Consider the following 12732-nt stretch of genomic DNA (forward strand, 5'->3'; position numbering starts at 1 on the left):
GGGAGGGTATCAATCTGCAAAAAAAAAATCACTGATCTAACACAGCATCACATGCAGTTATCTGAGGAAAACCATTCCAAAGTGCAACACAGCTTACCTCAAATTCAGAAAAATCCTGGGCGCAAAACGTCTAACAACATTTAAATAGAAAAATTAGGATATTTCCCACTCACTAAAACAAGCCGCTGTTTTATGTAGGATGACGCCATTCTTGAGTAACACGAGTTATCAGGTTCACAACAAACCTATTTGATCACATGTGAACAAGGGACATGAATAAGCCACTCACCCCCTCAAGCCTGGTCCTCCATTTAATAAGACCATGTCTGATCAGACGGTAACTCAAATCTGCATCCCACCTGTCCCCAATAACCTATTAACCCCACCTTGCTGACTAAGAATCCATCCACCTCTGCATTAAGAATATTCAAAGACTCTGCTTCCACCTTCTTTTCAGGAAGAGAGATTCATAGGCTCACAACCTTCTAAGTGGCAAACTTTCACCTCATCTCCATTTTAAATGGGCAATCTCTTATATTTAAAGAGAGACTCCTAGTTCTACATCATAGAACTGTGTAACAGAATGGAAATATGAACACAAATGTTTCTACGTCACCTCAATCATCGCAAGTAGGTCTTCAATGATGACTTGTGGATGAAATAAAAATGCCTTAGATCTAAAAAGGGCAGTAAATTTGAGAAAGCAGCAAGAATACCCAGACTATGGAGAACAGCCCCTTCAGAAAACAGACGCACATGCCAGAATTTTACCACTTCATCCACCCGAAGCTCGTAAGATTCCGCCCGAGACTAACGGAGAATGCCGTTCCGCGAGCCTTGCCCACCCCGATTCTGGGACGGGCAAGGTGGCAAAATTCTGGCCATAACACTTTGTACTGAGTGAAGAAGATTTCTCCTGGCCTCCAATGGGAGAGATTAGAGAAACTACGATTGTATTCTCTGGGAATTTGGAAGGTCTGAGATATTAAGGGGAGCAAGTGAGGCAAAAACTACTTCTTTACATTCTTTGGTGGGACGTGGGTGTCGCTGGCAGGGCCACCATTGGTTGCCCATTGATAATTGCACTTGTCCAGGGAGCATTTAAGAGTCAACCATATTGCTTTGCATCGGGAGCCACATGAAGGCCAGACCAGGTAAGGATGGCGGATTTCCTCCTCTAAAAGGACATTAGTGAACCAGATGCATTTTTACAAAGTGGTCAATGATTTCGAAGTCATTAGATTTTGGATTCCAGATTTTTATTGAATTCAAATTCCACCTTCTGCCACAGTGGGATTCAAACCCAAGTCCCCAGCTTTAACAAAGTAAAGTTAATTTATTAGTCACAAGTAAGGCTTACATTAACATTGCAATGAAATTACTGTGAATGCCCCTAGTCACCACAGTCTGGCGCCTGTTCAGGTCAATGCACCCTAACCTGCACATCTTTCAGACTGTGGGAGGAAACTGGAGCGCCCGGAAGAAACCCAGGCAGACACATGGAGAACATGCAAACTCCACACAGACAGTGATCCAAACCAGGAATTGAACCCTGATCCCTGGATCTGAGGCAATAGTGCTAACCACTGTGCCACCATGCCACCCCAAAAGTGGCTGGATTTTGGGTAAACTGAAGTGTGGATCCAGTGTTATATTAAAAAAAGGAATCAGATCTCATTTCTGCTGCTTGAATCGAAACATAATCTACATTTTTTACCTTATTTTTTCATGGCATGTGGGAATCACTGGCAAAGCCAGCACGTGTCATCCATCCCCAGTGGCCATTTCCTAGAATTCCTACAGTGCAGAAGGCGGCCACTCGGCCCATTGACTCTCTGACAGAATACCTTACACAGGTCCTTTTCTCCACCCTATCCCTGCAAGCCCAAACATTTAGCATGGCTAATCCATCTAACCTATGCATCTTGGGACAATTTATTAATATATTGTAATGGAGGGTATTTATCAGTAAAAATCATTGATCTAACACAGCATCACATGCAGTTATCCGAGGAAAACCATTCCAAAGTGCAACACAGCTTACCTCAAATTCAGAAAAATCCTGGGTGTAAAACGCCTAACAATGTTTAAATAGAAAAATTAGGATATTTCCCAGTCACTAAAGCAAACTGCTCTTTTATATAAGATGTTACCATTTTCTTCAGTAACATGAATTATCAGGTTCACAACAATCCCATTGATCGTGTCTGAACAAGGAACAGGAGTAGAGCATTCACCCCCTCAAGCCTGGTGCTCCATTTAATAACATAAGAACATAAGAAATAGGAGCAGGAGTAGGCCATCTAGCCCTTCGAGCCTGCCCCGCCATTCAATAAGATCATGGCTGATCTGTCGTGGCTCAGTTCCACTTTCCCGCCCTCTCCCCATAACCCTTAATCCCCTCTCTTATCAAAAACCCATCAACCCGCTTCTTAAAAATATTTAGCGAGGCAGCCTCCACCACTTCAACGGGCAGAGAATTCCAGAGATTCACCACCCTTTGAGTGAAGAAGTTCCTCCTCAACTCCGTTCTAAACCGCCTCCCCTTTATCTTGAGGCTGTGCCCCCTAGTCCTACGGTCTTTTTTGAGCGGGAAGAGTCTCTCCACCTCTATCCTATCCATCCCATTCATCATCTTATACGTCTCAATGAGATCTCCCCTCATTCTTCTAAACTCCAACGAGTACAAGCCTAGTTTATTCAGCCTCTCCTCATAGCTCAATCCCCTCAACTCCGGTATCAGCCTAGTAAACCTCCTCTGCACTCCCTCCAGGGCCAAAATATCCTTGCGCAGGTGCGGCACCCAAAACTGCACACAGTACTCCAGCTGCGGCCTCACCAATGCCCTATACAGCTGCAGCAAGACCTCCCTACTTTTATATTCAATCCCCCTCGCTACGAAGGCCAGCATCCCATTCGCCTTCCTGACCACCTGCTGCACCTGCAAGCTGGGTTTTTGCGACTCATGCACAAGGACCCCGAGGTCCCTCTGCACTGTCGCCTGCTGCAGTTTTTCGCCACGTAAGTAATAGTCCTTCCTACCAAAGTGGACCACCTCACACTTGCCAACATTAAATTCCATTTGCCATTTCCTGGCCCATTCGCCCAGCCTATCTAGATCCTTCTGCAGACTCTCCACACCCTCCGCACAATTTGCCTTTCCCCCAATCTTGGTGTCATCAGCAAATTTCGACACCCTGCACTCGGTTCCCTCCTCCAGATCATCTATATAAATGGTAAATAGCTGAGGCCCCAGCACCGACCCCTGGGGCACCCCACTAGTCACCAACCGCCAATCCGAATAGCACCCATTGACCCCCACTCTCTGCCTCCTATTTGACAACCAATCCTCTATCCACGCTAACACCCTACCCCCAACTCCATGTCCCCTGACCTTCTGCAATAACCTCTTGTGAGGTACCTTGTCAAACGCCTTCTGAAAATCCAGAAAGACCACATCCACCGGCTCTCCTCTATCCACTGCCCTAGACACATCCTCATAGAACTCCAGTAAATTTGTCAGACACGACTTCCCTTTAACGAAACCGTGTTGCGTCTGCCCTATCAAGCAATTCCCTTCAAGATGCCTCGCAATTTCCTCCTTAATGACGGATTCTAACATTTTACCTACCACAGACGTTAAACTAACCGGCCTATAATTCCCCGCCTTTTGCCTGGCACCCTTCTTAAACAACGGCGTAACATTAGCCGTTTTCCAATCTTCCGGCACTTTCCCGGAATCCAGCGACGTCTGGAAAATAACCACCAAGGCATCCACTATAACCTCCGCCATTTCTTTCAGAACCCTCGGATGCATTCCATCCGGTCCTGGGGACTTGTCCACAATCAGCCCCTCACACCATGTCTGATCTGAGGGTAACTTCAAATCTGCATTTCAGCTGCCCCTGACAATCTATCACAGAATTCCTACAGTGCAGAAGGAAGTCATTCGGCCCATCAAGTCTGCACTGACCACAATCCCACCCAGCCCCTATTCCCATAAACCTACATATTTACCCTACTAATCCCCCTGACACCAAGGGTCAATTTAGCATGGCCAATCAACCTAACCCACACATCTTTGGACGGTGGGAGGAAACCGGAGCACCTGGAGGAAACCCACACAGACATGGGGAGAATGTGCAAACTCCATACAGACAGTGACCTGAGGCCAGAACTGAACCTGGGTCCCTGGCGCTGTGAGGCAACAGTGCTAACCACTGTGCCGCTGGTATCAGCCCCCCTCTCGTTTATCAAAAATCTATCCACCTCTGTCCTAGAAATATTCAAAAGACTCTGCTTTCGCTGTCTTTTCAGGAAGAGAGATTTATAGATTCACAACCCTCCGAGTGACAAACCTTTTTTGCTTTATCTCCATTTTAAGTGGGCGATCTTTTACTTTTAAACAGAGACTCCTAGTTCTAGCTGTGAAACAGATTCCAAGTATGAACTATGAACGCAGAAGCACTTTTTACGTCACCTCAGAACCATTACAAAAAGGACCACAATGATGATTTGTGAATGAAATAGAACGTCTTAGTTCTAAAAAAAACAAAAGGCAGTAAATTTGACTTTGGCTGAAAAAGCAGCAAGGATACAGAAAACAGCCGGAATTTTACTGCCTTACCCGCCTGAGGCCAATGTAGTTCTACGAGCCTCATCTGCCTCGATTCCAGGGCAGGTGTGCCGGTAAAATTGTAGCCATAATACCTTGTACTGAGCGAAGGACATTTCTCCCGCGCTTCAACCTTAAGCCTGGATTTGGCTAAAGTGTCTTGGGGTAACCTAGATGGATAAGGGTCCTGACACTGCCTCCCCTTCCCCCAATACTGCACACATCCATGTCCCTATTCACTGCATCAACGTGCACCTGATTCTACTTCCCCTTTCTCCCCACTCCAGTCTTCCCCTCGGATACTTTACTTTCTAGTCCACCTCGCATACTCCACAATATCTTTGCCAAAAACTACCAGGAAAAATCACAAGTTCTATATCGTTCAGACACAAACCCTAAAAGCAAGCATAGGATTCAGCAAAATTTTAAACCTTTAGCAAATGAAGTGAATTTACTCCAATTCACGGGACGAATTGTTCTCCATACCTTTACTGGTGCTGAGGAAGGAGTCACGTTTGCGCCAGCTGAAGGATTTGAGGGGTAGCCTGGAGACGGGCTAGCTCCGTAACCTGGTGTCGGGCCTGAAGGGTAACCTGGTGTCGGGCCGGAAGGGTAACCAGAGGTGGGACCCGAAGGGTAACCAGAGGTGGGACCTGAAGGGTAGCCTGGCGTCGGACCTGAAGGGTAGCCTGGCGTGGGGCCGGAACCTGCTGGAAAACCCGGGCTGGCGCCGGGATATCCTGGATTGTAGGGGGGAGCTCCAGGTTGACCCCCTTGGCCTTGTGGGTACATCCCAAATTGACCTGGCTGCTGATTGGGAGGTGCCCCAAATCCCCCTGGCCCGAAACTGGGAGGTGCAGAAACATGTGGTCTTAACGCATTTGACATGTTGTTAACCTAAAACAGAACAGAAGACAACAGTGTGAAGATTTGCCGTCGATAAACCATAATCTTGATTCTTGCTTTATTCAACATTTGCTCAAGTAAAACTAACTGATATCAGCTTCACGTCAACCTTGTCAATCTCTATCAGGCTCACAAACTGCGAGTAGAAGCCAAAAACTAACAAACCAGTGTTGTCTTTCTGGAAATTAGGGTTAGAGCTGGGGTTTGGGGGAAACGGTGTGCAGCGCAATCCAACCCTCGATTTTCCTTCAATATACTTTTATTTTTGAATAAACCTGTTTGGTAATTGAGCCCGAATGGTATTGTTTGCACCACGGGCCATGATCCAGTGGCTCCCATTAGCCACAGACACAAATCTTGTCATGGCCACTAAATCTCGCGAGCGGCCAAAAATGGGATATGCGCTGGCAAGGTCTCAGTTTGAGATCTTCGCAGCCATCTGCCAAAGATGTGACCAGGTTCATGCCTAGAAATAATGTGAATCGTATTTGAATACATCAACATAACTTTACATATTATTGAAGGGCTCGACACCACAGGGTCTGACCACGGAGCTTCCTGCCTATCCCATCTCTCTCTCTCTCTCCTCCCCCGGGAGAGGTTTCCCTCCTTCTGCACATGGGGGTGGTCCCCTTGTCCACCAAGATGTCCTGATCTCCATGAGGGAAGAGGGTGGTCCCCATCTCCCTTCAGCTGGCTATGTGATCCTCTTGGACCTAAACAAACCTGTTGGACTTTAACCTGGTGTTGAGGCTTCTTACTGTGTTTACCCCATCATCCACATTATGTGATCCTTGCCAGCACCCTGTACTTACACAAAATGCTGTTAACTCAGGCAAGAAAAGGTGATCACGCAGCCAGCTGGAGGGGCGGGGCCCAAACATGCCAGCAAAAGGGAGACGGAGGCTCCCTGCCCCCCCCCACCCCCCCCGCAACCAAACCCATGGAGACGGAGACACCCTTCACCCCCAACCTATGGAGATGGGGACCACCCCTTTCCCATATGGAGATCGGGACATCCTGGTAGATAAAGAGAACAGAAGGGAGGAACCTCTCCCACTGCAGAGGAGGATGGGGTTGGGCGGCATGCTTCCGTGGCCAGACCCTGCTGTGCAAAGCTTTTTAACAGTATGTAAAATCATGTTGATGTATTCAAATCAGGCTCACACTCTCTGGGTGTGAACCTGGTGGCAGTGAAACCTGAGAGTTTCACACAGCTTTTATCCAAACTTGAACACAAGGTGCTTTTTGTTGGTTTAAGAGGTCTCTGCTATGTTGCATCATCCTGTGCTAGCAAACAGTCAACCCTCTGTCCCATGTCCCAAATATTTGTGGTCATTTAGAACAAAGAACATTACAGCACAGGAAGAGGCCCTTCAGCCCTCCAAGCCTGCAGTGTCCATGCTGCTCGACTGAACTAAAACCCCCTACCCTTCCAGGGACCAGATCCCTCTACTCCCATCCTATTCATGTATTTGTTAAGATGCCCCTTAAAACTCACTATCATATCTGCTTCCACCATCTCCCTGGCAGCAAGCTACCAACAGGGTAAAAAAAAATCTTTATTTAGACAATGAATAGATTACACACTGCCCAAGTGGGCGCGTTACTCGAGTTAGATCAGGGCAGGATAAGGGGCATTGTTAGAGGCTGCAAAAAGCCTAGAGTTGGTTCAGACGAGGGGAAGTGCTGCTTTTCAGACTGACTCATTGCCTCTGGATGAATCTGCCAGTGAAGGCCGTGAGCGTGGATTCACTCACCTTCAAAAGGAGTGTAGGAAACATCTTGTGTTAAAGGATGCAAATGAGACACTCAAACAAAAACAAGAGAAATGAGATTTCCTCCCAATGCTATTTACTCATCCCTTCCATAAAAGTTGACTCCCTTGATTTCAATACACTAACATAACTTTATACATTATTAAAAAGGGCTTGAGCAAGTCTGAACCTGAATCAAAGCTTTTCATAGATAAATACGCAAAAGCATAGAAAAGGTGATCAAAAATCTGAGGTTAAGAAAACTAGCGATAATGAGCATATAGATTGCTCCAATTTGGGAGCATATTCATTCTTGTAAGTGTGTTGCTGCCTGTATATCCATCCACTGAGACCCCAGGGGTCTTTGTCAGAGAGTGACAAAGATAGTGCAGCTACACCAAAATAATTTCTGAATTATGTTGCTTTATTTCTTGGATTTTTCAAAAGGTCACCTTTATATGCAACATGGAAGCTTACTGATCCAGTAGAAGTAGAAAGAATTGGGAGGCGGTCACAGTAATTTTCTGTTTTAGAACGTATTCTGTACTACACCGCAAATGCATCTTTTTTTAGGTCTATAAAATAATGAGGGGCACAGATCAGGTCAACATCTTTTCCCAAAAGTAGGGGAGTCTAAAACTAGAGGGCATAGGTTTAAGGTGAGAGGGGAGAGATACAAAATAGTCCAGAGGGACAATATTTTCACACAGAGGGGAGTGAGTGTCTGGAACAAGCTGCCAGAGATAGTAATTGAGGCAGGTACAATTTTGTCTTTTAAAAAGCATTTAGACAGTTATGTGGGTAAGATGGATATGAGCCAAACGTGGGCAATTGGAACTAGCTTAGGTGATTTAAAAAAAATAGTGCGGCATAGACAAGTTGGGCCAAAGGGCTTGTTTCCGTGCTGTAAACCTCGATGACTCTGTAACTCAATCTATGCTTCCATTCCCACGGTCCTCGATCAGTTAAGTGCCTAACTGACACTTGGGTCAGTGGGTCTTCCCAAAAGGTGACGACACAGGGCTCTCCAGACGGTGAGCAAGACCTTTGCCGCTTCTATTAAACACCTCCCTGCATCTTTTGTGGGAGTTCAGGGTATTTGCACCCATTCTCTAGATGTCAACTTTGATCAGCATGCGAGGTGAATGTTCATAGGGGACTGTAGAGAGAAAATACAGAGCCATTTCTTCAAGCGAGGCATTCAAAGGGGTATTGGATGCTTCGTCAAGTAAAAACAATACACAGGGGAATGGCACCGAGACATGATATTTGTTTGGAGAGATGGTACAGACATGATGGGCCAAATGGCCTCTTTCTGCACCATAACAATACTGTGATATAATGAATAGTCAGTGAGGCAATCGTAAGTCTGTGTTCCCAGATGGAAATACTAAAACACACAATAACTTTCCTCATTTGTGTTCGCTTTATTATTCAATAATGATCAGTGGCATGGTGGCACAGTGGTTAGCACTGTTGGTTCAATTCCAACCTCGGGTCACTGTCTGTGCAGAGTCTGCACGTTCTCCCCATGTCTGCGTGGGTTTCCTCTGGGGTGTTCCGGTTTCCTCCCACAGTCCAAAGATATGCAGGTTAGGTTGACTGCTCATGCTAAAATTATCCTTTAGTGTCAGGGTAAACTAGTGGAGTAAATGCAGGGGGTTACGGGGATAGGAAACCCCGAGCAGACTTGCACAGGCAACGACCCAAGCCGGGAATCGAACCTGGGTCCCTGGCGCTGTGAGGCAGCAGTGCTAACCATTGTGCCATCCAGGGTTTATAAATCAGAATATTAAAGGCACATTCTTCCATACGTTTGAAAAACTTACCATGCCCGCCAGACTGGGGGAATTGGATTGTGCAGACATGTTCCCAAAAACATCCAGTCCAATGGGTAGCGTTGGGTTAGCAGGATTCGGACCCCAGGGGTTACCACCTGAAACCGAACAGAAGTCACAATAACCATCAGGGTTGGCGCAACCTCTCGACAAATCGGCAGTGTGAAACTGAATGAACTAGTCTTAGACTACGCAAGTAAACAAATAGACTTCAGCAGTGGGAAGGGTGGGTCTAGATATACACCCACATATACAGACATATATGTAGATTTCCATGGATTTACACTGCCTTTTCCAAAACTTCATATCATGTTCCTCATTCTTTTTACGCAAATTCTTTCCAATTTTATCCATCAACATTGGACGGCACAGTGGTTAGCACTGCTGCCTCACAGCGCCAGGGACCCAGGTTCAATTCCGGCCTTGGTTCCCTGTCTGTGTGGAGTTCAGGGATTTTCCCGTGGCTGAGAGAGTTTCCTCCGGATGCTTCGGTTTCCTCCCACACTCCAAAGATGTGCAATTTAAGTGGATTGGCCATGGCAAATTGCCCCCTAGTGTCCCATGATGTATAGGTTAGGGGGATAACAGGGTAAATAAGTGGAGTTACAGGTATATGACCTGAGTAAGATATTCCAGAGAGATGGTACAGACTCAATGGGCCGAATGGCCTCCTTCTTCATGGTAGGGATTCTCCGATTCTACAAAAAAAAATCGTTCTAAAACTGCAAACCAGTAAATAATATCAAAGGAAATAATTTAATCTCGCCCTCCTTCTCCTTCTATCCCCTCAAAGTTCATTTGCAACTTTGGACTTGCATTGGATTGGTCCACGCTTATGCTTGACAAAGTACCGCTGTGGTTTGCCATTGCCTTCTGCAGTATGGCTGATCAGGAAGCTCTCCCCTGCCTCACTGACAGAGTGGCATCGCTGGAGGGCAGTACTGAGCGTGTCGCATCGCTGGCAGACTGACAAGACACAGGTTCCTCATTTCCTGCTCCCATAAATGTTAAATGTTCCCATGTATGACTTAACCAGCATTTTGCATTACAACAACTGGCATTTATCTAGCTGCTTTATCAGAGTAAAATCAGATGCTTCATAGAGGCAGTAACTTTGCTGAAGTGTGGTGTTCATTAGAATCCTACAGTGCAGAAAGAGGCTGTTTGGCCCATCAGGTCTGCGCCAACCATAATCCTATCCAGGCCTATCCCCATAAATCCATGCATTTACCCTAGCTAGTCCCCCTGACACTAAGGAGCAATTTAGCATGGCCATTCCATCTAACCTGCACATCTTTGGACTGTGGGAGGAAACTGGAGCACCGGCAGGAAACCCACGCAGACACAGGGAGAATGTGCAGACTCCGTACACAGGAATCAAACCCGGGTCCCTGGCACTGTGAGGCAGCAGTGCTAACCCACTGTGCCACCGTGCTGTGTTGTGGAAGGTGACCAAAGATCTGACCCAACAGATAGGATTTGAGGCAGTTCAGTGGGAGGGACGCCCGAGTTCAATCCTGCAAGGTTCTTCAACCATGTGTGGAAGGGAGAGGAAAGGAAGAAGATTAGAATACCAATGAAGGATGTGTCCGCATGTGTGGCTGTGGGGGGGGTGCTGAGATTGAGAGAATCAAGGTTAAGGAATTCAGAGTCAAACATGAAAGGAGGAAATGAGATGGTCTCATCTATTAGAGGTCATAGTGAGGTCAGGCAGGAGAAGGATTGACAGCACACTGCTTACTCACAAAGAGGTCCTTGCTTATTTACGTATTTTATTAGTGTCACAAGTAGGTTTACACTAACACTGCAATGAAGTTTCTGTGAAAATCCCCTAGGTGCCACACTCTGTTTGGATACACCGAAGGAGAATTTAGCACACCCGAAGCATCCTAACCAGCACATCTTTGAGACTGAGGGAGGAAACCGAAGCACCTGGAGGAAACCCACGCAGATATGGGGAGAGCTTACAAACTCCACACAGACAGTGACCCAAGCCGGAAATCGAACCCAGGTCCCTGGCACTATGAGGCGGCAGTGCTAACCTATTGTGCCTATTGCGAGGTCTGGATAGAGTGGATGTGGAGAGGATGTTTCCAATAGTAGGAAAAACTAGAACCAGAGGGCACAATCTTAGGCTAAAAGAATGATCCTTTAAAACGGAGATGAGGAGGAATTTCTTCAGCCAGAGAGAGTGATGAATCTGTGGAACTCTTTGCTGCAGAAGGCTGTGGAGGCCAGGTCATTGAGTGTCTTCAAGGCAGAGATAGATAGGTTCTTGATTAATAAGGGGATCAGGGGTTATGGGAAAAGGCAGGAGAATGGAGATGAGAAAAATATCAGCCATGATTGAATGGGGGAGCAGACTCGATGGGCTGAGTGGCCTAATTCTGCTCCTATGTCTTGTGGTGCCACCGTGCTGACTGTGACCAAGGTGATCTGAACACTGATTAGGGCAGTGTACATCCTGGAGGGGGTTTATACAGGAAAAAATTCAGTTTGACTTTTTAAAAATGCAGAATGGAACGTCAGGAGTTCAGTTAGCCGAATTTGCAGAAATGAAAACCCACTCATAATCCCCAGCGTCTTTTCAGCGTGTGGTATTTCAACTGATTTGCACGTATCTGAATCAGGAACTCCTCCAAGCTAAGGCAGCACATCTCAAGGACATCAGCATCTCACACTGACTCATTTTAAAAAAAAGTCAGTGAAAGAGAATTAAATTACTCCACTGTTTGATGCGGGAGGAAAGTGTCCTTGGAGCATTCAATTAAAATAGCAAGTCCAATAAAAGATACCTCGGGGTCACGGCGAGGGAGGAGCTGACTCTAGGGTGACCAGAGTTTATCCTGAGAATTTACAGCAATTTAAATAAAATGTTTAAAGATTAAATGGTCTAATGGATGACCTAGAGTTGAGTGCAGCATGGTGGCAGTGGTTAGCACTGCTGCCTCACTGCGCCAGGGATCCGGGTTCGATTCCCAGCTTGGGTCACTGTCCGTGTGGAGTTTGCACATTCTCCCCGTGTCTGCGTGGGTTTCCTGCTAAACTCCAAAAACATGCTGGTTAGGTGAATTGGCTGTGCTAAATTCTCCCTCAGTGTACCCAGACAGGCAGAGTGTGGTGACTAAGGGTTTTTCACTGTAACTTCATTGCAGTGTTAACGCAAGACTACTTGTGACTAATACATAAACCTTACTTTATGAAGGAATAAACTAATCATAGAATCCCTGCAGTGCAGAAGGAGGCCATTCTGCCCATCGCTTCTGCACAGACAACTCCAACCAGACCCTCTTCCCGTAAACCCATGTATTCACCCTACTAATCCCACTAACACTGAGGAGCAAATAAGCATGGCCAACCAACCTAACCCACACTGTGGGAGGAAACCCACGCCAACATGGGGAGAATGTGCAGACTCCACAGTCAATTGAGGCCAGAATTGAACTCAGGTCCCTGGCACTGAGGCAGCAGCACTAATCACTGTGCCAGCGTGCCACCCAACAGAGTGTCTGGGGGTTGTCTTAATGAATAGCATATAATATTATAGCATATAAATGTTGATATGATGAATAGTGAATGAGGTAAGTGTAACCGTGCGCACCCAGGTGGAAATACT

General features: G+C 46.3%; 1 protein-coding gene across 2 annotated transcripts in view; it reads right to left on the bottom strand.

Annotated features, from left to right (window-relative positions):
- Nucleotides 1-12732, bottom strand: part of LOC145360361 (annexin A4-like) — an 87118-nt gene that overhangs the window by 35310 nt on the left and 39076 nt on the right. The window contains exons 3-6 of one of the 2 annotated variants that reach the window (XM_080215532.1): nucleotides 9108-9214; nucleotides 5102-5512; nucleotides 2045-2077; nucleotides 98-130 (exon numbers count right to left, since the gene is read on the bottom strand). In XM_080215532.1, coding sequence (XP_080071658.1) covers nucleotides 98-130; nucleotides 2045-2077; nucleotides 5102-5512; nucleotides 9108-9214 — 584 coding nt within the window. The remainder of the gene's footprint in view (nucleotides 1-97; nucleotides 131-2044; nucleotides 2078-5101; nucleotides 5513-9107; nucleotides 9215-12732) is intronic. The other variant, XM_080215533.1, reaches the window with a different exon arrangement.

This window comes from Carcharhinus amblyrhynchos, chromosome 31, assembly GCF_965287045.1.
Source record: "Carcharhinus amblyrhynchos chromosome 31, sCarAmb.v2.hapA, whole genome shotgun sequence".
Taxonomy (NCBI): domain Eukaryota; kingdom Metazoa; phylum Chordata; class Chondrichthyes; order Carcharhiniformes; family Carcharhinidae; genus Carcharhinus; species Carcharhinus amblyrhynchos.